General features: G+C 43.9%; 1 protein-coding gene across 1 annotated transcript in view; it reads left to right on the plus strand.

Annotated features, from left to right (window-relative positions):
- Positions 1–4,858: 4,858 nt before the first annotated feature.
- Positions 4,859–27,134, plus strand: part of LOC142482172 (solute carrier family 7 member 13-like) — a 125,702-nt gene continuing 103,426 nt past the window's right edge. The window contains exon 1 of the mRNA XM_075583008.1: positions 4,859–5,601. Within this exon, the coding sequence (XP_075439123.1) occupies positions 4,884–5,601 (718 nt within the window). The 5' untranslated portion in view covers positions 4,859–4,883. The remainder of the gene's footprint in view (positions 5,602–27,134) is intronic.

Genomic DNA, 27,134 nt, shown 5'->3' on the forward strand with positions numbered 1-27,134 from the left:
ATATGATGTGGGGGTTGGTGGGGTTAGAGCTTGCAGGTGTAGCACCTGTTCCCCCATCCGGCTAACTGGTGTTGCTGGTGCGGTGCATACCTGTTTAGCTGGAACAGGATGCTCTGAGTACTCCGCTATGGTGTGGGGAGATATCTGGGCAGGTTTTCAGGATGGTTCATCTCTGTAGACAGCGTCTCCAGTCAGCTAGAATCATGCGATGACCAGGATGGTACATGCTGACACTTCTTAGTTGATCTAGACAGTTAACTACACAGGCTTAGGTTTAACTGCAGTTTATTGCATTTCCAGCAGTCGCTGCATGATTCACATCCCCCTGAATAGCACCTCCAGGGTTTGAGGCCCATTTAGGCTCCTCCTAAGCTCCTCCTGTATCCCCTGCTGGAATACAGGGTAGATGTTACCCACTCCACATGGGGAGGGTAGAGAACCCTGACTTCTGGAAGAGTGCCAGTATATACCCTGTGGGATGGGCTTGTAACCCTGCCCCATAACAGGGCAGGTGTGATACTGACAGGCGTCACATTAATGGCATGTGACCCAGCCAGTATCCTCCCCCAGGCTGACACTCTCAGGTTGTTGCTAGGCCCACCACTGGATACAGTAAGTGTATCCAGGCTGCAATAGCAAACTAGGCCTTCATGAGGATTTAACCCTTCCAGTGCCTGTCCTTAGCAGGACTTATACTGTTAGGGCCCCAAAAGAAGAAATATTGGCCAGACGCTATGCTATACAGGGATTGTGTGTTTCACTGATTATGCCAAAAATAGCAAAAATTGAATAGCACACCACTCTTAATGTAGAATAATACAAAAAAATGTATTAAAGAATCAATATTTTGGCGCAAAATGACACCTTCATTAGGCGTTAATTTTGGTTACATGCTTGCAGCAGCAGGACTGAAAGGAATGTGCAACCAAGCATATGCAATTCCAGTTGTTGCTTATCTCCATTTTTAAGTACATTGATTATGCTCCCTCCCCTAAGATAGCTTAACTGCATGAGAAATACGAACCCCAGAGAGATAGAATTTTTAATTTAACATCTGCTACAGACCCCAGAGGAATATTACTAACACAGATTTTCATTCTTACAAAGCTTGGCATGTTGGGTCTCTGACACAGGTACCATGAGTCACCCACAAATGGAGCCCATATGCCAGAGAAAGACAACATGTGCCTTCTTAATAGGCAGCACTTCTATCTGAGACAGATCTGGGTTTCAAGTGTACCGGGAGCAACAGAGCTACTCCTCAGCTACAAGTGCAATGGATTGAATTATTAAGTAAAGAAAAAAAACATAGTAAATAACCATCCTGCGAGCCTAAGCTAATTCCAAAACTTGTTACTTTGCTGTAATTCATTTTTATATTCTGGCATGCTGTGAGCCTAGGGGTCTGATTACTGTACTATTAGCCTGTTGGAGTAAACAAACTGTGAAGCCAACAGTCAGGATACAGTACATTCTCCAAAAGAACCAGAGACTGCCTTAGTAATCCTATCTCATTAAAACAGATGTAGAAATGTAATTGCTCTCACTGATAAAACAACATATCACGTTATAATGCAGAATATCACAGAATGCCCTACCATAACTAACAGGAGCAATAACCTTTGCTATACCTGAATATTAACTTTTTATTGTTTTGCCTATTTTGCTACACAAAGGTCTTTTGATTTGATCCAAACCTGGTGTACAGCCTTTGATTATTCCACTACAGATTGGCAAAGAGTTAAATAATAATAAAAAATACTGTAGTCATCTGACATTCTCTTGATATTTTACTTAAAAACTGAAATACTTTTAGTTAAAAAAAAACTGCACGATAACTGTAAGAGCTTTCTGTTATTGGCTTTCAAATGCTTGACTTAAAACGTTGCATCATAAGTTTATCATATTTTTGGTGAACAATAACAAAGTTACATGTATTTTAATGAAAGAGAAGATACACTTTCATCAATAAGAATGTCATGCGTGGTATGGCAAAACTAATGTAAATCAAATAATAGCTCTTTCTGTAACTGGTGAATGAAGGTCAAGTTGATCTGTGTGAAATAGATGAGTTTTGTTGTTGATAGAATACTTGATTTTAATGTTAGAGTAATGCATGATTTTCTGTGTCGTACGATCCAGCAATATGTATTGCATTTATATTTAATAAAAAATGTGACAATGTAGCACAGCAAGTGAAGAAAAAGGTCACTTACATTAAAGAAATAGTAGTATATACTAAAAGGTGGCTGAAATAATAACCAAGAATGAATTAAACTACAGTGGTGATATAACCTGCAAAGTTTTGTATCTGGTGACCTGAGGCTGACTACTCCGCGGCTGGTTCCAGTGTTGGTAACGCATGTCAAATGCTCGCTTGTGTCTGATTTGATGTATGCAGAATATTTACCTTTTATTACATATTTTACTAAAATTGATTATACTATGAGCGTTGTGCGCTGTTTTTTTGTCATCTGTTTCTAGTGTGCTATTGCAGCCTTGAATACACTTACTGTATCCAAGGGCGGGCCTAGCAACAACCAGAGAGTGTCAGCCTGGGCGAGTGTACTGGCTGGGTGACATGTGCAGATGTGAAACCTGGCAGTATCAGACCTGCCCTGTTATGGGACAGGGTTACAAGCCCAACCACAGGGTATATGAACTGATACTCGCCTAAAATTGGGTGTGTCTCTTTCCTCCCCCTGTGGAGCGAACAACAGCTACCCTTTGTCCCATAAGTGTATACAGGAGTACCACAGAAGGGAACTTAGATGGGCCTTAAGCCTTAAAGTAACCTTCCACGGGAAGCAAGAAAGGAATAGACTGCTGTAACAACTAACCAATGCAATAAATAACATTGAACCATATGCAAGTGTGAATCACTGTCTTGGTATATGGAAAGCTGTCAGCATGGACCATCCTACTACCACAGGATCCTCGCTGACTGGAGGCGCTGCCAATGAATAAGGTACCTTGTAAACCTGTCCTGATTCTCCCCACATCAACGCGGAGCACTCAGCCCTCCTGTTACCTCACAGGTATGCACAGCATTGCATGAAAGACACTAGTAGCAGACCAGATCTCACTTAGGGTGGGGGTAAAGGGGCTACACATGTACACACTAAAAAGTGTTTAGCCCGGTCCTCCCTTTAGCCCTCCTTACCTCCACTGCAGGTGGGGAACCTGCCGGGTAGTCAGGGAGGTTGTGGGGGTGACCCGGTCACCGGAGCACCATCACAGCACGCTGGTAAGGGCACCGCCATTTTGGATTCAGCCGTGCATTCACAGAAGCAGTCACACATGCGCAATAGGCTCACAAGTACGGTGGCCATCTTGCTACTCCCCACGCATGCGCAGAAGGCCTTGCAAGCGGCGGCCATTACACCAAAGGCTCAGCGGGGACTACAATTCCCAGCAGCCTCTGTTGCTGCACACCACATGCCTCATAGTAGCCCATAGGGCTCCTGGAATCTCTCTGCCACAGATTGATACATTTGGTGCACTCAGCGGGACAATGTCAGTTGGAAGAGGGACCTCAACAGCAGGGAGTGTCCAGGGAGCAATGCTTCCCTGGACTAGGCCAGATCTCCCCCCTTAGGCCCCAACTCATAGTAGGTTGTGGCTGCTACAGGGAAAGCCCCTAGTTAGGGACCTAGCCCCTAGTCAGGTACAGCACCGGTGAGATGCTACGCGGTGACTGCGGTCTGTGGTCTGGGACCAGACCATCTCCATGTTAGAGACTGTATGGTGATATTATCCATGCTGGAATTCACCCCACGTGGAGGCGGACGCCATCGCGGACGATGTCGCTGGATCGGCGGATCCCTTTTGATAAGTCGGCCGCACCGAGTACTGGAGTACTCGGAAGGTACCTCTACTAAGTGCACCAACACTACATGGGATAGGGCTATCTCCTACACTTTTGGGTGGGCCGTGACATTGGGGGAAAAGGACATCAATTGGTGCATAGCACCCTATGTACCTTGGGGGACACTCACTGGTGTTATCAGGTTGGGGCATTGTTATACTGTTGGGTACAGGATACAGTGGTCTGCGTTCAGTAAAGGTTGTTATTATAGAGACGAATCAGAATCATCCCAGGCTCCCAGTGGCGGAGGCTCAGGCCTCCTGGTTTCCAACAGATAATAGCAGCATTGGTAGTTCCTTCCCTGGTACGGGGGAACAAGGGCTACAATTGCAAAACACCAGACCGGACAGATGTTTTACAAATAAACGACTACAATAATACAGCACATTACAGAGAAAATGTTCACAATGCGGGGAAAAACACCAATATATACTGCTCTTTTATTAGATATTAATTGGTCAAAAAAAGGGGTAAGAGATAAGTCCAAAATAATGCTGAAACTTATTTTTATCATGTATAAAAAGGAGCCAGGGCACAGTATCATTTAATGCTATTTGTTCCTGTTAACACTGGCCAAGTCCTCCAAGTATTACTGCCTGTACTTTTGTTTTAAACTGTATTGAACAGAATAAAGCTGTTTTGAAACTATACACTACATTTTTTTTGTTTCCAATGTCTCTCATCAGGGAACTTGGGAGGTAATATCGTATACCTGCTAGACAAAGAATGAGATTGTGCTCTCCGACAGCCTGCACTTTCAAAACTGCAAAAAAAATATTACATTTTAAAATACAGTAATAGCACATTTTATACAAGTATCATTTTGGCCAGAGTTGCAACACAAGAGTTATGTTTATACCTAATCATAACATTGTTAAAAGAGCAAAGTACAAAGAGCCAGGGTCAGTGTGATTGCTTTGGCGTTCACTCTTTTTTTTTTTTACAAAACATGAATGTACCGTGCCAAAAAAATCTAAACCCGTACTGTCATCAAAAAGCTCTGCACGGAAAAGCAATGGCAATCCTGCTGAATTCAAAAGGGGAACCTGAAACCAATATTAAGAAAGAAAGCATTATTCTACGAAGGAAAATTGGATACTTCAGTGGAGTTAGTTTTATTGTTGGTGTCATACTGGGATCTGGGATCTTCATTTCACCTGGAGGTGTATTGCTTTATTCACAATTAAATGTTGGCATTGCACTAGTAATATGGGTCGCATGTGGAATGCTGTCATTGCTAGGAGCTTTGTGCTATGCAGAACTGGGAACCACTTTCCCATCGTGTGGAGGGGAATATATTTACATTAAAAGGGGCCTAGGTTCTGTACCTGCGTTTATTTTCCTGTGGACTCTTACTGTATTCATCAAACCAGCTGCCACAACTGTTCAAGCTTTGATGTTTGCTGAATACGTTGTTCAGCCATTTTTTCCAGGATGCCCGGCTCCAGAACTTATTAGAAAAGCTATGGCTATTGCTGTTATTTTAATAATAGGGATTATTAACTGTTTAAATCTAAAATGGATAATTTTGGTCCAAAACATATTTACAGTACTTAAGATGACTGCCCTCAGTGTTATAGTCATAATTGGAATTGTAAATTTGGGACTAGGCAAAACAAACAATTTTTATAGAGCGTTTGAAGGGGACATTCCTACAGTTGCACAGATTGGAGAAGCCTTCTACCAAGGGATGTTTGCATTCGGTGGTTGGAATGTTCTGAATTATTTCATAGGTAAGTTATTGTATGTTATGTTAAGTAAAAGCCATTTAACTAATGTCCACATTGCTCCTGAATGGGCTGTAACATGTCTTCCAGTGTTGGAAAGTCTCTTATGGAGTAGCACTATTAAGTAAATACTTTATGGCCTTAAATCTTTTGATAGTAATTGTCATGTACGACCTGCATATGGGACAAGGGTTAATACACAGCTCGCACGCTGTCCCACTTTTCACCTTCACAAAGGTCCCTCAAATGAACAATATCTCCCCTCAATCTGTCCCAACATACCACCTGGTCACAAACAGCACACAAGTGACCCCATAATATAATTATAATATTTTTTTATTCTTGTATAGCTTTACAGATACATTTTTGCAGACACGGTCCCTTCCCCATAGTGCTTACAATCTATGTATTTTGCGTGCTTGAGACACAGGGAGATAAAGTGACTTGCCCAAGGTCACAAATAGCCAACACTGGGAATTGAACCAGGCTCCCCTGCTTCAAACTCAGTGCCTTTACTCACTGAGCCACTCCTTCTCCTTTGAATTAGATATGCAACCAGGGATAATACATTGCTACTCTAGCTAACTCACTTTTCTCCTCCGCAAGGTATGTTCAATGAGTTATATTCAATATTACTCAATTGCAATCATATCTATATGCTTCCACAACCCAAGAAATGCAAAAATATGTTATTAATATATCTGCCAGGATCTCAGGTCCTTGTTTATTATAGAAAAACTATGAACTTAACACACACAAATCTGTTGTAGCAAAATGTGTCCACAAAATGTAAATACCGTACTCTTCAGAGCATGCAACAGTTTATTCAGAGTCCCAAAGCATTACTTATTCAATGATTATATATATATATATATATATATATATATATATATATATATATATATATATATATATATAATCAGAAGAATGACCTAGGTGCAAGGGGAGACAAGAGAGAGAAAAAACATAGGATAGTATGTCTGAAAAAATGAACCCCTAGAATGGTAAGATATGCACTCACAGCGTTTCATGTAATTCAGGCCTTTTATCCACCCTGGGATCTGTAACTCTGCAGGAATTCTGGGCACATTCCTGGGTCTGTGTCCTCGGAACTTTCTACAGTGATTCTTCACTGCCAAGTTTCCATCTCATAAGTAGTGATACATATATAGGGAGAGGTAAAGAACACACAGGATAGTGTAACACAGTTTTAATGATAAAAAACTAAATGAATCACAATAAGTAAAAAAAACTCACACTTTATGAGCTCTTTAAAAACAATTGAGAATATCAGAGTATCTCACACTCATAGGGTCTACCGGTTCCCAGCTGGGCTTCTAGCAGTCACTATTCCCGTAATAGTGTCCCTATACACCTTTGCTGTTGTCCTGGTGTATGGTATTATGTATAGTAGTACAGTTCCCTTGCAGTGAGCTCCGTTGTAGTCTCTCACGGCACTTTTAGTACTCCCAGTACTCACGGTACTCATAGGACCTAGATGCCCTTGCAATGAGCTCCGTTGTGATCTCTCACGGCACCTTTGGTTATAACAGCACCCCAGCATCAGCTTCTCTTCGCCTTCTGGGCTCCTCCGGTGCCTCTGCAGGACGTAATGACGTCACTCCATCTCGCGTGAGCACCGCGCTCCTACGTATAACGTCACTAATGCCGGGTGCCGGTAGTCCTCGAGAATTAAAATATAGCTCCTATCCACTACCGAATACTCGTGCTACACCAATGCAATGAACTATCCACGCCCTACGCGTTTCTCCTTTACGGCTTCGTCAGGAGATGATCTCCCTATCTGTCCCTCACCTCAGGTTAAATACACTCCTCCCTAATTTGACTGATTAATTGTTAAATTCATTAATTTACATATTTAATTGCCCATGTTACCCTCACTATGTATGTATATAGGACATCTAACATATCTATATCCTTATATTTAAATAGATAGTTATCAAATCTCATTCCAAGAGGGGATATATAAATTGAGTTAGATTGTTATACATAAAATTCTTTCACTTGCTACTGATTCAGTAAGCAAACGTGCAATACGTAATATATACTTATTTAACTTCTTATATAATTGCATTGTATGCATACATTAATTATTTGACGGACATTTAGTATTTTTAGGAGATGTAGTCATAATCCCCAGAGGGTCTCTATTATAAAGAGCTCCCTTCTTTTAGCAATTGGATGATATTCCCATGTACAGTATGCCATAATTTATTTGTAGCCTATGAATAGTTACAATTACCAACAGCAAAGAGAAGTACTGTCACCATACTATCAATTCCCATAATATTAATTATCATCATTAGCACCATTTGTTATTACAATATATACATCATTAGTCATATTGCTTACTATAAAAATTTAACCACCAGAAAGAAAATACATTATATTTGTAGCCTTACTATCTTACATATCAATTCACATCAATAGCACTAATTATAATCATAATACATACATCTTACATCATGTTATTAATTGCAGAGATTTAGTTAACAAGAGAGACATTACATGTGAAACCTCACTAAACATACCATTCGTTTAACCTAAATGTAAAAATGGAGTCCCATAAAGTCAAACATGTATATATATATATATATATATATATATATATATATATATATATATATATATATATATATATATATATATATATATATATATATATATTGTGTGATGTATAAAGAACCTATTAGGAACAACATTAAGAAAAGGGGGAGAACATACAATTCCCTATCTTAGCCATCCCTATTTAGAGAAATTATCAACCAAAAAGGAACTTCCCAGAAGGCAGAGTTGATAACATTGTAACCACTAAAGAAAAGTTCAGTCCGCGCTCTGGCTCTTTAAGGGTCTGGAATGTTGATTCCTCTCTGTAACCACATTAATAACACAGAGCGGTTCTAATTACAGCTGTAACGGGTATTCCCCCACCCAATCGCATATATGGCGTATGTAAGGGGAAACTATATGTTAACAGGTGTGGTGCAGCATACCTGTCAGGCTCACAGGAGGTCTGAGCCTCCGCTAGTGAGAGCCTGGGGTGAATCCTCTGCAACGATCTTCTAATTACAGCGCCTCCACCTGTGCAGGATTCTAGGAGTGTAGAAAATTCCGTACACAGGACCCACATATATGAACCACATACACCAAGGTATATATAACACAGGTTTACTATATGGGCAGATAAAATACAATACACATGCATCAACCATATGACATCAACAGCCCATAACTTCAGTGTCACCCTGTAACACTACTAAGCACAACTATCCACACACTTTGCAGGGCCTTAACCCCACACAGTATTCCCAAAGTCCTTGTACCCAAAGTCCCAAGAGTCCCACAACCCCACCCACGTGTGGGACAGCGCTGTCCACTAAGATGAAGTGTATAGGTGGTGCACTTGGTGACTTCGATAATACCTGCCCGGTGCTCCTGCTACCGGGTGCGCAGATGACCTTTACTTGGATTCCCTTGCTCCAGGAGATGATCCAAGATGCCTCCGCCTCAACGGTGGGTGGCTCCCGCATGGAGTGATCCACCTTTATAATGTCTCTTATCCTTGCTAACGCAGAGTATGTTATTACTTCACGCAATTCACCTTCACAGCAATTGCCAGGATAGTTACGTTTCCTGGCTGGACCCTCACTTGTCTAGGTTCTACAGGACCCTGTCCCTAGTCTCACCACAAGCTGAGGTGAGTAGGGCCTAGCTGGGGCCTAAGGGGAGACTTCTGGCCTAGTGCATGAGGCTACTTTCCTCCCTGCACAAACACACCCTCCCCTCTCTGTGTCCCAGCTCCTAACTGACAATCCCTGTCTTCACACAACATTGTGCAACTTTGCAGCATGGGAATCTGTCAGCCTTATTGGCTCTCTGGCTGCCTGTGACCAGGGTGAAAGTGCAGTCCCCAGAGGCTGCTGGGAATTGTAGTCCTTGGTGGCTCTCTTTAACATTGGGGCCGCGTGCGCGCTGTGTAACGGCTGCCGCCGCTGCTAACTGCGCATGAGCGAACTGGGGGATGTCCCTGACTATGGAGCGCCTCTTCTCACTCCCTGTAATGGCTGCCGTATTGCATCTGGGGCTATACTGCACATGCGCGAGCTTCCGCGCATGTGCGAACGCACACAAGATGGCGGCGCCCTGTAGCTGATGTCGCCGGGAGCCCCCGGTGACGCGATCACCCCTGCAACTGCCTTCACGCTGTCGCTGGTAAAAGAGAGAGAGAACCGAATGTCTGGGGAGCCAGAGGGGACCTGGCTACATTCTCCCGCTGCTGGAAATACCAACGTCCCCGCTTGGAGGACATCACAACATAAGGTTACACAATCAAAATGCAGTGCATAATAGGTATAACTTAACATATGTACTCTAACATCAATGGTACATAAAATACTCACATCAGTGATACCCGAGGCCAGCTGAGTGTTAGCTTTTTGCTGAGACCTAATGTGGGGTGCGCCCCTAACTGATAATGTGGGGGTACCTCATTTTTACTTTTGTGAGCCTCCGTCTGGGTAATTTCTTGGAAGTCATGATCGGGAGCAACAGTCACTGGTTCCATACTACTTCCTCCCCCTGGTGGAAGGAATAGCACAGTGTCTCTTGGCCAGACCTTTACCCGACCATCCGCGGCATGGATGCGGTAGGCCAGGAGGTCTTGACCCTTTCCTCGGTCCACCACATGGTGAATGGAGCGCTCCTTTTGGTGCTTAAAGGAGACAAATTTCACGGTATCACTCACAACACAGTCCTTGTCCCTACGCACTTGGGAGGCTTCGACTGGGAAGCGAGCAAGTAGCAATGTCTCCATACTCAAAGTCTTTGTTACATCCTGCAGGGGGTAAAGGGTTGATACCTTACCACTGCGGTGATTCATGGTGGCCAACAGGTCCTCGGGGACGCTGTCAGTTCCCAGCTCGGCTGTCTTGGGACCTGTCCCCGGCCCTTCTGGGGCTGTCCACTCACTGTCTTGAAACTCGGGAGCGTTGGACCCCAGTCCTGAGACCATTTGGGATGGAGCGCACGGGCTCACACTCAGTTCAGTTATGGTAGCGGTTATGGTGTCACACGGGCCCACCGTCAGGTCATGAGCAGTCTCACCTCGGGCACACGGATGTCCTGTGACGTTCTGCTGCTCAGCATGAGCCTTAGTTGGGGCCTTTTCCACGGCCGCCTCCATCGGAGCCTGTGGGGAGTAAGGAGGTTCCTCAGCACTCCGTTGGCTTGCGATGGGTTCCTCTTCCTCCAGTCCCATCTCCGGATGTCCCTCCGACACACTGGGAGTTGCCACGGCTGTGGGACTCTTCTGCGGCTCCGGCCGCACCAGCGCTTGCTGCCGAGGGATGTCGATGTGCAGTGGACCCAAGTCACAGGTAAGCCACTCTGCCTCTGCCGCACCGCTGTAGTTGCCCACCGGTAGGTGCATCACCACTGATGGTTGGCAGCTGTCATCGGTAGACAAGGATGGGGGTAGGGACACCTCCGCAGGGGAACAGCGTCGGGGCACCTCGCTTTCACTGGCGGCAATCGGCATGAAGCGGTCCTGCTCCGGCGTTACCAGTGGTAGCGATCCCCCTTCTCCCTGGGCAGTCACTTTACCCTTCGTTGGTTCCGTCATCTGTGGTTCCATCATCTGGGGTTCTGGTTTTGGAACCGAGTCTGGAACCGGATCTGGAGCCGTCTCTATCATCGGGGCTTAGTACTCCTCAAGCGTAGGCAGAAAAGGGCTAGACACAAGACGGTTTGCTCCATTCACAAAGAAAATAGCTTCCCAAACAAATTCTTTTCCCAGGAATACACAATCAGGGCCCAAACACCTCAAGCTGGTGATCCCATCAGTGGATACTTCCCGGAACCCTTTAGGCAATGAATAATAGGCAAAGTCCATATCGCCCTTTCTCACTTTATGCAGACAGGGGCACAAAATAAATGGTGCACTTACTTTTCTCGCTCGCCATGCCCCTGTGAGCTGAGGTTGTGGTTTACTGCATCCTGTATCTTTCTTAGGGGGAACAGAAGTTGCTACTGGCAGTTCACTGTGCTCACTCACATCGCAGGGGAGGGCCTCTGATTTTCGCCAATAAAGAATATCACTTGTGAGCACATTCACATGTCTTAGACAGGTCTACACCCCCGCCTTTCAACCATTATCACCTAGCATACAGTGCTCCCATTGCAACAAGAGATTCTGGGAAATGACATGCAAATGAGCACACAATGTGTCACCTTTTGCCTGGAATATCCATACACATGGAGCCCATTTAAGCAGATGCATCGCTGTTCACACAGCTTTTAAGCACAGCATGGGACTAGCAAAGCAAGTCAAACCACTCACAGACATGTTTCAACCTTAATGGGTATCATCTGTGTGAGGTTGGTTTATACTTGCTTTGCAATATTTCTAGGCTGGGTAGGTTTACCATTTACTTTACATTACATTGGGAGCACTGTATGCTAGGTGATAATTGTTGAAAGGCAGGGGTGCAGACCTGTCTAAGACAAGCTGCTCACAAGTGATATTCTTTATTGGATATATGCTAACGGTGTAGTGTTTTTGTTGCCTTTTTCACCCACCATAACTTAAAGTGTTAAACATCAATAGATTCAGGCAGTTATTACCTTTCTCTGGCATGCACCAGTAGTTCTCTTTGAGGCTGACAGCATCATCTCTGGTTAGCATTTATGACCTTCTAAACACAAATGTCACTTTGAAGACCAGCACAGACTCAGGAAATGTCTAGACCTGTTATAAACACAATATATTGTATTTGTTAACCCAAACTGCTGTTGTATTAACCCCTGAAGTACCAGATTGAGTCAAATACATAATTTCTAATGATATTATCATGACAGTAATGATAAAGTTGGTTTCCAAATTTTGGGTTGAGATATGCAGCAACATTTGTTCCTTCTACGGCCAGGTCCATAGTAGGCATGCGCTCGCAACCGAGCTCGTGACGTGGCCTGAAGGTTTTGCGCTATGGGGGGTGTGGCGAGGGCATGATTAGGGCGTGCCCGTGATGTCACGTGAGCAGTTCACCCTCATTGGCTGAACCGCGCACGTGACCTAGCCGTTGCGCTGTAAAAACACATTTATTTGTCTCGTGAAGTTTCTGCAGTGCCATCTCTCATGTGCACGTGCGCGCTATGGCCGTGCACATTAACATTATGCATTTGTTTTTGGCACGAGTTATGTCGCTCGCGCCATCACCCCTACTATGGCCGCAGCTTTAACCTTCTCTGCTCACCATCACAGTTGTATTTTTTTCTACACCTCATAGTGTGAAGATAATCTTTATTTACTCTCACACATGTCCAACTCCTGCCCTCAAATATAGTGATAACTTCCTACCAATTTGCCTCCATTCTTCTCAACTCAACTCCTTTTGACAATTATAAACACTTAAGTTAGTCATTGCAGACCAAATTTACTTTAGCAATCCTCTCCTTATATTTTTTAACTGGCACATTTTAGATCTTGCTTTTAATTTAAGATATTTCTCCTGTTTTTGCTGGCATTATATACATCTTGCTCTTACATCTAATCTCACTTTGCTTTATCCACTGTCCTCATCTAATAGGAATTCCAGAGAAAAAAAGCAGGGAACTGGGCACTTTAGATCTGTTTCACAATTTTAATATGAGTCAGAAAAAAGCATCCAATGTTTCGGCTGTCAAGCAGCCTTTCTGGAGGACGAGGTATACAAATGACCATAAAACCTGTGTATATATATATATATCTGTGTAGCAGTGTTCCCCCTGGCCCCCCTCACCTGCGTGGCATAGCAGGGACCCCCGCGGTATGTCAGGCAGTTGCAGGGGCGATTGCGTTGCTGGGGGCTCCCGGCAACATCAGTGACAGGGCGCTGCCATCTTGCGTGCGTTTGCGCATGCGCAGGAAGTCACACATGCGCAGTGTAGCCCCAGGAGTACCGGCGGCCATATTACGACTGGCGCGAGGTTTGCGCATGTGCGGTGCGTATGGGGAGTCGCGGAGGCCATTACATGTAGTGCAGGGACCCCTAGAAGTAGTGCAAGCGCAGATAGGGCTAGCGGCAGCCATTATAGGGTTGTGCAAGCGCAATGAACATAGCGCACGCGGCACCAATGCTAAAGAGGTCCTGAGTGGACTTCAACTCCCAGCAGCCACTGGGGACTGCCCAATGATCCCTGTCACATGCAGCCAGACAGCCAATAAGGCTTACAGATTCTCATGCTGCATTTGGATACATTGTTGTGTGCTGAGTCAGGAAGCAGACAGTGAAGCACATGAGTTAGTTGGATCTGGGATAAGGTAGGGGGCGGTAGTGTGTGTAGGGAGCAGTGCTCCTACACACTAGTCCAGGTTATCCCCTAGGCCCCAGCTAGGCCCAACACATCTTTAGATTGGGTTGCTGTAGGGAAGGCCCTCTGCAGTTAGGGTCTTTGCCCTTTTAGCAGTTAGCTTAGTTCAGGAACACAGCTGCAGTGCTGCGTGCTCTGACAAGGAGGGAGCAGTGTGACAAGTGTGTCTGGGATCAGACCTGCCTCACTCAAGATGGAGACTATCTGCTGTGGGTGAGACTATCCAAATTGGAAGAGGACGCCATTGCTGCGGATTCAGCGCTGGACGTACACGGGTCCTTTCCTGTTGTTTGCTGTACCCGGGTGCAGGAGCCCCGGGCAGGTACAGTCACCAAGTGCACCAACTTTAACCATCCTACCGGTTCCTTTCAGGCGCTGATCACGCCTAGTGGGTGGGTTGCTGGACTCTTGGGACACTTTGGTGGGGTTGAAGCCCAGTGAGGCCAGGTTAAGGGGTGACACGGCTGTGTTGTTGTTGATGTGATGTTGATGTGATGTTCTGCATATAGTAAACTGTTTATATATATATTTCAGTGTATGTGTTTACTACTATGTGGGTCCTGTGTCAGGGGTCATTCTATATGCCTGGAATCCCTACACAGGTGGAGGTGCTGTAAGCATACTTTCCAGGATACACCCCAGGCTCCCAGTGGCAGAGGTTCAGGCCTCCTGTGAGCCTATCAGGTATTGCCCCACACTGGTAACATATGTAGATTTCCCCACATGGTCCCTATCTGCGATTGGGGGGGGAGAGTGCAATATATGTTACACCTATATGTATATAAATATATATATACATACAGGTGTAACACATATTGCACTCCCCCCCCCCCCCAATCGCAGATAGGGACCATGTGGGGAAATCTACATATGTTACCAGTGTGGGGCAATACCTGATAGGCTCACAGGAGGCCTGAACCTCTGCCACTGGGAGCCTGGGGTGTATCCTGGAAAGTATGCTTACAGCACCTCCACCTGTGTAGGGATTCCAGGCATATAGAATGACACCTGACACAGGACAATCACAACAAGAAACAAACAGGAACCTTAAAACAGCACTCTAGTATGTCCAATAAAGTACAAAATTTTATTCAAGCAATATCAGAAAAAATATATACAACATAAAATTAAAATTCCTGAGGTAATTAAATCCCAAAAACCTGTCCTGACTGTCAACTATAATTCCTGTGTAAGTATACAACACCATATATTTATCATAATGAATAATACATGTATACTACACAGAAGTAAGAACCATTGTTAAACCTCATTAGTTGGACCAGGTGGAAAAAATATATATTTTTCACCTTAACCCCTAATACACCGGCCGGTGTGAGCTGAAGCATAAAAGATGCAAGACATCCCTTGATAATATATCACATAATACAGCAATAGGAAAAACCATACACTGTGAGCAGCAGCCCTAGGTAGGAAAAGGGGGGGGGGGGTTAAAATTTGAAATGGTAGCACTCTTATATAGAATAATCCTTATAAAACACAGTGTAGTAAGTCCCAGTATATTCCATCATTGTCAGCACAATTCTTCCAGTGTGCAGCATACATTCAATCCGGATCTCAGATTTACTAACGAGCCCAGAGGCTCAGTGATATATCCCCCAGCAGTAAATAAATATCTACTTGTAAGAATTAGAGGACGCTGGTAAATAAGAGGTAAACCTCCTACCCTGAACTCGCGAACACCGGGACTGGCAGACGAGCGTGAGAACCAGCACAGCAGCAAGCGTCAAGCAGCACAACACACAGCAGTCCTCTGCAGTTCAGCAGCACTGTAAAGCCACTGAGCCACGAATACAGCAGGTCTCAAGGAGAGCCAAAACAGGACAGTCAGGCCGGGGGTACCCCAGGAAACAGACGAACTACCCCTATAGGGTATGCCATATTTAATAAACATTAATACATAACTCACCCACCCTCTGTGCCCCCCATAAAAGCATGATTTATTATTTTACATACAGGCTTAATACCCCAGGCCAATGAGGGGCCCCGGTGGTCCCGACAGGTGTTCGCAGGCCCCACAGTGCATTCCGGGGGGTACCCACGGGTGTCTGGGGTCTCCGGGTGGTCCCCACTAGGCGTCGTAGGCTAAACTAAATAAAACTAAGAAACCAGGACCACCAGCACCTGCAACTCTCTCCGCCTCCGCCCTGCCATTGGGTGCCTGCTACCGAGTGGGCGGTTCTCCCTAATCTCCAGCAGCTGCTTGCTAGCCATTCATTGTTCATCAGCCCTTTAAATGCTCAGCCAGCCCTCTGGCAAATTGGCTGAGCATAATCTTTCGTCCTGAACGTAGTGCTTACCTCAAACCTCCGTTGCCTTGTCCTGTTGCCTTGCGCATTCTGTTCTTGTTTGTTCCTCAGTGTTTTGACCTCGGCTTGTACCTGGATCCCCGACTTCTCTCTACTTCGACCTCGGATTGCATCTGGACCTCTACCATCTCCACTCCTCGACCCTGGCTACCCTCTACGACCATTTCACTTCTCCAACCCCTGACCACGGCGAGTATTATGACTCCTCTCACTTCTCCAACCCTGACCCGGCTATATGACTATCACTCACGCTGCTAGAGGTTGGTTTACACTAACATCCCCACCTAAGCCTCGCGGCCCCGTCTTCATTGTTGTGACCACACGTTATAATATTAAAGCCTCCACTTGCATGGGGTGGGTCTTGTTGGTATTCAGTTGCGGTATGTCCAACTGTACTTTAACCACACCGTGAATGGGGTAGTCTTCCTTGCTGAGGCCCCATAGTTTCATCTTCTCCGCCGACGGCATAGGTAGGTATTTGAGGTGCGAGTCATAGAAGGGGTGATAAATTATGGTCACCTGAGACCCTGTGTTCAGTAATGCGGAGGCGTAGATTTCTTCAACCAGAACTTGTACTATAGCGGCAGGCCCCACTCGACTGTAGGCATCCGGTTGGGGTGCCTCTTCAGGGCCAGGTGCTCCCGGAGGGGAAGTCCTTGACTTTGGACAGTCTTTTGCAAAATGACCTTCTTGGTCACAGGTGTAACAGCGGTAACTTCGGTTCGCACCGGCACTGAAGGTAGGAGTCGATCTCCTAGGCGTGGAGAAGATCTGTTGGGATGGATTCTGGGGAGTAAGGTCCTCAGACTTCTCCATTGTGCTGGACTTCTTTGCTGGAGTCACGTTACACTCCCCCTTGGATGATTCATGGGATGCCCTGGGGGTCTGAAACTGAAAAATGGCCTCCTGCTCCTGTATTTGGTCCATTAGGTCCTCAACGTTGGGAGGATTCGTGGTGGAGATCATACAGCAGATCCTGGTAACGAGGGGGGGTGTGAGCGAAGCTCCCTGCAAGAATTGCCTGATTCGATAATCATCCAGCTCGGCCGTGCGGATGACCTTCTTGTTAATCAGGGTCCACAGAGTCAGCTGAAGCCGTCATAGAAAATCGGATGTCTTCCCCCTCCTTTTGCTTGAGGGCATGGAACTGGACTAGCAACGCAATGTGGTCGTCTTATAGGCCATATGCTTTTGTTAGAGCCTGTATCAGGTCTTGAGCCTTAGCCTTTTCATGGCACTCGCGATATAGTCGTACAATGTTGGCGGCCGGAGGCCGTAGGCATCACACAATTCTGGTTCCACGATTCCCCGAGGTATGCATTAATGCAACAGATTGCAGACTTCTGAGTCACACATTGATGCAACTATATATGCAGTTACGTTACAAAATAGCAATCAGGTCTAAGAACTATTGGTATAATATCAGAAAGGGAGATATTAGTTTGATTTCTATAATCTGTTAGCGTATGACATTAAACAGGAGTTATATGATGGCAAGATTTGGGGGGCTAATTCCCCTTTTTTAGGGTAAGTCCCAAAGAAAGAACCGGGAGTGTTTGGTGCTACATGTAAGTGGTTTAAAACTGGACACTTTTGAACATTTCCATTACAAGACAGAGAGCCCTCCTTCTGTTATGTCTTTGCTAGGCATCATTATAGATACTGGGGACTGGGTATAGGATCCATAGGGAAAAGTGTGGCATGCTGCGGGTTATAATTACATCAGGTCTGAGGGTAAAGAATTAGGAGTTTATGACACTCCACTCTGGTGGGCCTTTTGGTGGTCAAGGTGCAAATTTTCCTCCGGGAACAGGCTTTCTCTACACAGCTAGTCATGGCATATTATGTATTAGCTTATTGAATAATCAATTGAAATAAAAGACTGTGGAGATGGATACTTGCAAATTTTCCATGTATCAAGGGCGTTGTTTGCAGAGTTTTATGGGCGGACAACGGTGTGTGCAGAGCAATAGCAGGGGGAGTAGTTTGTCCTCCCCTCACCCGTTCTTTTTATCTGGCAGCATGGTTCGTTTTGAAATGGCTGACGGTAGTGGCCATCGACATAACGGACATCGGAACCGATTCAGGTGTATGTTAACTTTTATTTTTTCCATTCTAGTATGGAGTGGAGAGGTATTATGTTGGTTTGTATAGCCTTCTGGGGTCAGTCTTGAGAGAGTGTATACAGCGTTTGGCTCAAATTCCAAAAGGAGCAGGTTGGCCAAGTAAGTTTGGTGTTGGATACAAAGGTTGATGGAATTTGTAAGACAACGGAGGTTTCATTTTTATACAGATGGGGTGAGCATACATACTGTACGTGATGGGTTTGGCGTGATGACGGGATGAATACATTTCACTTCGGAGCCGCATCGGAGGCAGAAAGCCCCTAGTTGTAGGCAGATCTGGGTCATGGGGATTCACTTGTCTTCTGAGCCATTGCCTGGCGAAGGAGAAACTTTTACGGCTGTCAATTTGTATTTCACCCGGACCAGGCTTGTATTACATGGTTGGGCAGTAGAGGTTGCATTGGATGCAGGTTGTACCTGATTTATTAAGACAGCAATGGTTACACTGCTGCCTGGATCTTTTGGTAGTAGTGGTCCCCAACTCCAGTCCTCAAGGACCACTAACAGTGCAGATTTTACGGATACCCCTGCTAGGTGGTTCAGTCAAAATGATTGCGTCACCTGTGCTAATGAGAGGCTAGCCTTAAATCCTGCACTGTTAGCGGTCCTTGAGGACTGGAGTTGGGGACCTCTGACTTAGTATATTTGAGTGTATTCACTATCATCACATTTACCTTGAAACAATTGCATGTGCATTATTCATTTTCCGCATTAGTGGAATTTTATATAAGTTTGGATTTGAGCTCATCTTACTATTATCACTTATTTAGTTCTCACTGGTATATTGGAGAGCGCCATCCTAGTTTTTTGTTCTTGCACATCCTAATCAATAGTCAGGCAGAGTATTCTATGATATGTAAGGGTTACATATGGTACGGTACATAGAACTGTGCCTTATACTCAGGAAATTCAACACAGGTTAACCATTTATAAGAATTGTTAGTTGAGTAGTGTATTGATACTGTTGTGGCCCCTTTTATTCTCCTACATCTCCGAATTTTTTCGGGGATTTTTTCCGAACGTCACGCACTTTACTGTGTTCATGCCGCATTAATGGTGAGACAGCGCCTAAAATACCGGAACAAATTCTGCGTCTGCCCGCGGCTGCCCGCGTTTTTCAAAGTTGCGCCGATACGGCCACACTAGGCTAAAGGCGGCCGCCACTGTAGTTATTTTATATGCCAGTCATTCCTGGGAGATGTTTTAAATATGCCATCAGCAATTTAGAAGAGCCTAGTAATCAAGTGTTGTGTTCAAGTTATATATATATAAAATAAAGAAAGATGATGTTTGTTTAAAGGTTAATGTGTGATGCTTTACATCAGCACTGGTTAATGAACAAGCAGCATCACTGCAGTGAATCTGATCCAAAATAAAAAGTCAGTTCATGAACAAAGTTAATAGACGTACTGACACCTAAGTTACAAACAAGAGCAAACTCCAACATGCTGAAAACAGAAGCTGCCACACCAGAGAGAGAACAAAATGAGGGAAATGAAAAAGTTAACCTGAAAAGAACTTTAGGTGTTTTTGATGGTGTGAACTTCATCATTGGCAGCATTGTAGGTGCCGGCATTTTTGTGTCTCCTACAGGTGTGCTTGAATATGCTTGTCTTAATGTTGGTGTGGCATTATGCATATGGGCTGCTTGTGGAGTCTTAGCTATGCTGGGTGCCCTCTGCTATGCAGAGTTGGGTGCTGCATTACCATATGCTGGTGGTGAATACTATCATGTAAAGAGAGGACTTGGATCCCTACCTGCTTTTATCTTCATCTGGACTTTAACGATATTTCTAAGGCCTGCATCCAATGCAGCACGAGCCCTGACATTTGCAGAATATGTCACTCAGCCATTTTACTCTGGATGTCCTACACCAGTGCTGCTCAAGAAAATATTAGCGCTTGCAGTCCTCTGGGTTTTGGGAATCATAAATACCAAGAGTGTCAGAATGGCTACTTGGGTTCAGAATATATTTACAGTACTGAAGATGATAGCCTTGACAAGCATTGTTATTTATGGCCTCATTGTACTTGGAGGAGGGAAAGAGGATTTAGATCACTTTAAGAATGCATTCAGCTCAGAAGTTCCAAATGTAGCACAAACGGCAGAATCTTTCTTCCAAGGTTCATATGCATATGGAGGGTGGAGCTCCCTAAATTATATGGCTGGTATGTATATATTATTCCCATATGCAAAACAAACCTTAAAAACATCAACTGTAGTGTTGAAGAACATAATTCTCATACAAATCATTTGAATGGTTTCCATGTTTAGATATGCTTCTTTTCATTTCTTGTTTATCTGTTTTGTCTTATCTCCTTTTCAAAATGTTTGGAGAAATTGAATGACATACAGCATAGTTTATCTATATAGATGTGATGGTTCCCAACACTCAAAATATGAAATAATAAGTCAAAGACATCAATAGAAAACTAACAGTAATGTATTGAAACAATAAATGTACAGTATAACATAAGCCAACCCTACTGTAGGCTAGGAGGGAGCCTAACATGAAAAAGAGGGCTATACAAAAAAACACAGGTCTGGAGAGGGAGGGAGGTGGGGGAAAAAATGTGGGGAACAACAACCATAGGGGAAAAAGAAAAAGCAGTAGACAAAAAAGAGAAAAACACGGGTGACGTATAACATACGGTAAGGTAAAGGTGACATATTATAGGGGGCAACGACCGTTTCGGGGACAAAGATTCCCCTTCCTCAGGCCCGTTCCCACAGACTAAAATAGTCTGTGGTTGTTCCCTTTATAATATCCCTCCCCCTAAACATCCCTCAAAAAATCAGCAAGAAAACAGAAGTCAAATAATACATGCTTTATACTAAAGTCAACTAACCCTGGTGTACTGTCAACTATCAGGATTAATATCTCTGAGTACAGGCATACCCCGGTTTAAGGACACTCACTTTAAGTACACTCGCGAGTAAGGACATATCGCCCAATAGGCAAACGGCAGCTCGCGCATGCGCCCGTCAGCACGTCCTGAACAGCAATACCGGCTCCCTACCTGTACTGAAGCTGTGCACAAGTGGGGAGACTATAGAGCCTGTTACAAATGCGTTATTTATATCAGTTATGCACGTATATGACGATTGCAGTACAGTACATGCATCGATAAGGGGAAAAAAGGTAATGCTTCACTTTAAATACATTTTCGCTTTACATACATGCTCCGGCCCCATTGCGTACGTTAATGCGGGGTATGCCTGTAAAGCACACAAATATGTAAACCTTACAAAGATGCTGTATCTATAATTTACATTCACCTGGGAGAATTATAACGAAATACTATCAAGTATTGAAAGAAGTCTATAACTATTAATATTGAAGAAAAATGAAAGACGACAACTAAATTAAAATGACAAATCTGAGAAATTAGTTTACGCTTTTAATTTGATAAAAGAAACTAACCACTGCTCAGGCTTTCATCTATTTTGAAGAAAGCAATTGCTGATAAGATTGAAGTGGCTTGCAACTAGCTAATATCCATTGGTTAAAATAAATAAAATTACTAATAATGTCCATGAGACAATTTAACTATCTGAATAAAATGCATCTGAAATGTATCGGCAATACATTTTAGAGCTTCAATTTAAAAATAATAAAAGAGTAAAAACTCTCCATTAATTGACACTTTCATAATATAGACGTATATGAGTGGAATGGAGTAGGGGAGGATACAGAAATAAAGGGGAAATGAGGACTGGAGGGGAAGGGGAAAATAGGAAGTTACAGCACGTACGTAGTTATCCATTAAGAGTTATTGCAGTAAGCGCCGACAAAAAAAATCGTCACGGTTTTTAAGTCGCCATTTTTTTACAGCAATGCTATCACGGTATGCAGAAAGCCCCAAATACCAGTGGTAGCAACCTTTGCAAACATGGCGAGTAGCCGGCGACGTGAAGATCGCACCTCGGAAAAGGGCTTACCCGACGAGTTCTATCTGCTGCAGAGAGAGAGAGCCGTCTCTCCCTGCGCAAATCTCGGCCGAAATAAAAGTTTTAAAATTGTATTGCTAGTGTAGATGAGCAGGGGGTCTCCGGAGCAGAACCACGTTAATTTGAGGTTAAGGGACCCCCTTCTTCCCGAGATACAGGCCCCATTATGGGGTGCCGGTATCTCCTATGCTTTTGATTCCCAGGGTCACGCGACGCGGGACATTTCAATGCATAGGAGATACTGGCGCCCCATAACGTGGCTTGTATCTCTGGAAGCAGGGGGTCCTCGAACCTCAAATCAACAAGGTTCTGCTCCAGAGACCCCCTGCTACAATACACTAGTAATAAAACCATAATAAAAAATGTAACACATTCGTTACCGTACCGGCTATCTGCTATGGTAATGAAGCTCCTTTAATGTAATTTTTATTAATAGTGTGCGGGAGCAGGGGGTCTCCTGAGATGAAGCGCTTAGATTTCAGCCTCAGCGACCCCCTCCTTCCCATGTTACAGGCCCTGGTATGGGTCATCGGGTACCAGTATCGCTGCCATTTTTAAATAGTTTGCGTCACGTGACGTGGGAAATGTAAATAATGAAGGAGATATCGGCACCCCATATCTGGGCCTGTAACTCGGGAAGCAGTGGATCCCGAGGCTGAAATCAATGCGGTTCAGCTCAGGAGACCCCCTGCTCCCGTAAAGTATGAATACAAATTACATTAAAGCCGCTTCATTATCTTAGCAGATAGTCGCAAAGGCAATGAAGGGGTTAAGGCACAACAGCTGCTTTGAGGGCAGAGGTGTTTATGGATGCGGGTACTTGGCCCTTCATTCACCCCCTCTGCCACCAATAAACATTACAATATGAAATAAGCACCACTACATAACCCACCCCCTGTAACCCCACACAAAATAATTTGTATTTATTTTAACACAGGATTGATAACATAGGCCGGCGGGTGTCCCCGGGTGGTTCCCACAGGTGTCTGGGGGTCCTCAGGTGGTCCCCGCGGGTGTCTGGAGGCCCCCACAGGGGTTTGCTAAATGGTCCCTGCGAGTGTCTGGAGGTCCCCGGGTCATCCCCATGAGTGTCTGGGGGTCCTTGGGTGGTTCCTACGGGTGTCTGAGGGCCCTCGGTTGGTTCCCGGGTATCCGGGGGGCCCACAGGAGGACCCCGTGGGTGTGTGGGGCTCCTCGGGGGGTCCCCGTTGGCCTGCAGTACCAACTCTGTTGGAAAAATAACTAAATATGGCATACATTGCAATAAATACACCCCCCCCCACCAAACACATAAGGTACAGTAATGTGCAAAATAACTATTATCCAGATATAGATAATAGCTCATTTGCCCATTATGAAATTAAACATTAGCCAAGCAGCATAAATAAAGTAAATAAAACCATTCTACTTACCCCTGCCATCATAAAGAGCATCCTCGTCAGCACACTGCAGGGCCATGTCCTCTGATGTCAGCAAGAATACATACAAAAATACAATCTAATGGCCCCTAACCCCTTAATCACTGCAGCGGTTAATAAACACTATAGTAATTAAGGGGTTAATCCCCCCATCCCATGCTTCCCACCCTGGAGGCCTAACCACCCACCCCGGACCTACCGTACCCACCCTGTACCCATTGATTGGCATAGTGTTACATCATACCCATATAATTTGAGTATGATAAGCCACTATAGCACTCAATGGTAACCCTAATCCAAAAGCATGAAGGTCAACATTCAACAACACAAGCACCTAAAAAATACTATTCAATAATTAAAAACAGTAGCCAACCAAATAAATAAAAATAAGCAGTAACCAACTAATCAATTAATTAATTTCAAACAGTAGCCAATAAATCAAATAATTATTAAATCCACTATCCAACACATCACTTAAAAGCAAGGAGCCAACACAAGAAAACATTAATTAAAAATGCTAATCAATAAAAAAAAAAAAATACAACACAAGCCAGCAAAATGACAAAGAAACACATCCACAGAATAATCACAAATAGAAAAAGTAACACTCAATACAAAGCAGGCATTTGCCCAGAAAAGGCATTGGCTAATAATGTATTAATCTGTACCCTAAATTGGTACAGATTAATACATTATCAGTCACTGTGCAATGTAAAACATAAAAAAAACCATATCCAGTCAAAAAACCTGAAAAAAATACATTTACATGTATTCAATATTTAACTTACCTTTAGAAGCGTTCGCTCTCTGAATCCTGGGGTTTTAGGAAGTTCTCGTACCGTGACGTCATCCAACTCGATCCGACGCCATCCACTTTGAAGATCCTAGCCAGGTAACAAAATTAATCTTATTTTGATCTTCTAACATCTTCTTCTTTCTTCATCTGTAATTATTTCTTGCTTCTCTTCATCTTCAATCTTCATCTGTTAATCCAAAAACCCCATAGTAGATCCACAACACGATATTGACATGTCGGCTTCTTGAGCTTAAATGAGGCGTCAGGTCTTAAATATGGCCTACGACGTCGCATTTTTGGATCAGCTCCAATCTGATTGGATGCTGTATCATATGCCGCCTATTTTTTTTTTTTTTTTTAAGGATGTGACATCATCTCTAATGGAGGTATGTCACATCTTTCAAACCACATGACTGTATCACATGGTATTACAGCCAATGGGATTGCAGACAATCCCACTGGTTGTTGTACCATGTGATAGGCTCATGTTGTACCATGTGATCCTCCCTTAAAGTGATGTCACATCCTTGTAAACTAAGGTAACCTAGTCATGTGGTTTGAAACCTATCACATGGTACAACAACCATTAGGATTGTCTGCAATGTGTATTACTGTACTGTAAAAGAACACAAGGAGAAATGGGGGAGCACAGTATGAGGGAAAGTAGGTTGAAGGTGTATTTTCTTTCACTGAAGATCAATGTGGTGTGAAACATCTCTATTGAGCCTTCAGTCTATGAGGTAAACTCCTGGGGTGGTAGATGCACATGAAATAAAGTGTGTAAGTGGATGAGAGAATAAATGATTGCTCACACGGCCTTGAGTGAGTTCTATCACATCAAGGTTTCTTTGAATGCTGGATCTCCCTTTGGAATGCAGATTCTTCTTCCTGTCTTCGTTCCTCACTGTGTCTTGGATGTTCTTCGTTGGATAAGTGGCTCCTTCACGATGATTTGTCTCTCATAGGAATGAAAAGGCAGTTAGATGCACATATGTGAATGTTTAACTGCGATACAAGGGGAGACTGTGATGCAATATATTATCGCAAGTTAGTGCTGTTAATAATAATGTCTCACTCACACGGCCTAATGTGAGTGTTCTCCTATAGCGGTGCCTTGTTATAACTCTGGTCAAGGATTGACAAAGTCTTCAGATGGAGGAGTCTGTGGCCATCTTGCAACAAATTGCAGATGAGTACAGAAAGTATATCTAGGGGTCACCTGGTAATTTAGATGAGGGAAGGGATGCAGAACGATAAATAAAACCAAATACTCACATGGGCCAGTGTGAGTACACACTTGTAGAAGTTTCTTTAGGCTTCTGGTTCCTGTGGTGGAAACCTCCTATGTGCTGATGGGAGGGGTATAAAGACTATGGGACACTGAGGTCTAAGGAAGGTATACACTTTAATGGAGGATAAGCAATGAAACAAAGACAATGGTATACAAAGGAAAATAAATGAAAGCTAAAAACAAAGAAGCAACTGTTGCTTCTAAAAGAAATGCAAACAGCAAGGGGAGTTATTAAGTGGTAAGTGGTAAGAGATCCCTGGTATCCGCGTCCGGATTGAGAGATACCACGTCACCTCTGTCTCCTCTGTGATGGCTGCAGACTATCTTGGATGCAGAGCTACGCGTTTTGCCCTATGCAGGGCTTCCTCAGGCTTGTTTGGTGTAGAATGGCTGAGTGCTAGCCGTTTTATGTCGCCTCTGACCAATCATTCTCCATCTCCAGTCAAAAAACTCATCTCGGCACGATGGAGCGCCGCCATCTTAATTGATGCGAGCACATCCTGCAGGGAGTTTCATACGCATCTCGCGTGATGTCTGTAAGTGACGCCCTCCTGATTCAGAGCGTGTGTTTTCTCCAAGAGTTCGCGCATGCACCTTGCGCTAGTGTCCTGACGGATGACGCTTGGTATCCCATAGTCTTTAGTGCGTTGTTATGGATACTGGTTTTCACGAATCAATGCATGAAAGAGTCCATTCTGAGGTATATACAGACGTGGATTCTATGGGAATATGAGCCCATGGTGTGTGTATAAGGGAATATGGATACCCTCAAGGATAATAAAAAATGCCCTGTGAAGTGTCAATTAATACTTTGTGGGGTGACCTGAAAAGTGTACCCCTAATTCCTCACTAGAATTTTATATAACGTATATGGGGAGAGAAATGATGTTTGATAACCTATTGCTGATATATCAAATGTCTAATGTCATGGTTAATTAAAAAGTGTATAATGATAATGTTAAGAGTGATGCTCGAAAGAATGATGCTAAAATTTCGCCTAGTATAAAAAATAATGAATAATGAAAAAATGTTTGACATGTCTCATAGTCTTAATGTTCGTGAATTGAAATGAGCACTTTGAGCCTCGATGGGTATATCTATGAAGAAAGGACAGATACAAACTTAGTGAATACATTGAAGTGGCACTTAAATTAAAATCTGGAGTTAATCCACGAATTAATAGTTTGATTACCTCCAAATAGGTAATAAAATGAGTCTTCATATAAGGAAAAGTAGAGGTGCAGAAGGGCTACATAGGAGCC

The sequence above is a fragment of the Ascaphus truei genome, chromosome 2 (genome assembly GCF_040206685.1).
Source record: "Ascaphus truei isolate aAscTru1 chromosome 2, aAscTru1.hap1, whole genome shotgun sequence".
NCBI classification, from domain to species: domain Eukaryota; kingdom Metazoa; phylum Chordata; class Amphibia; order Anura; family Ascaphidae; genus Ascaphus; species Ascaphus truei.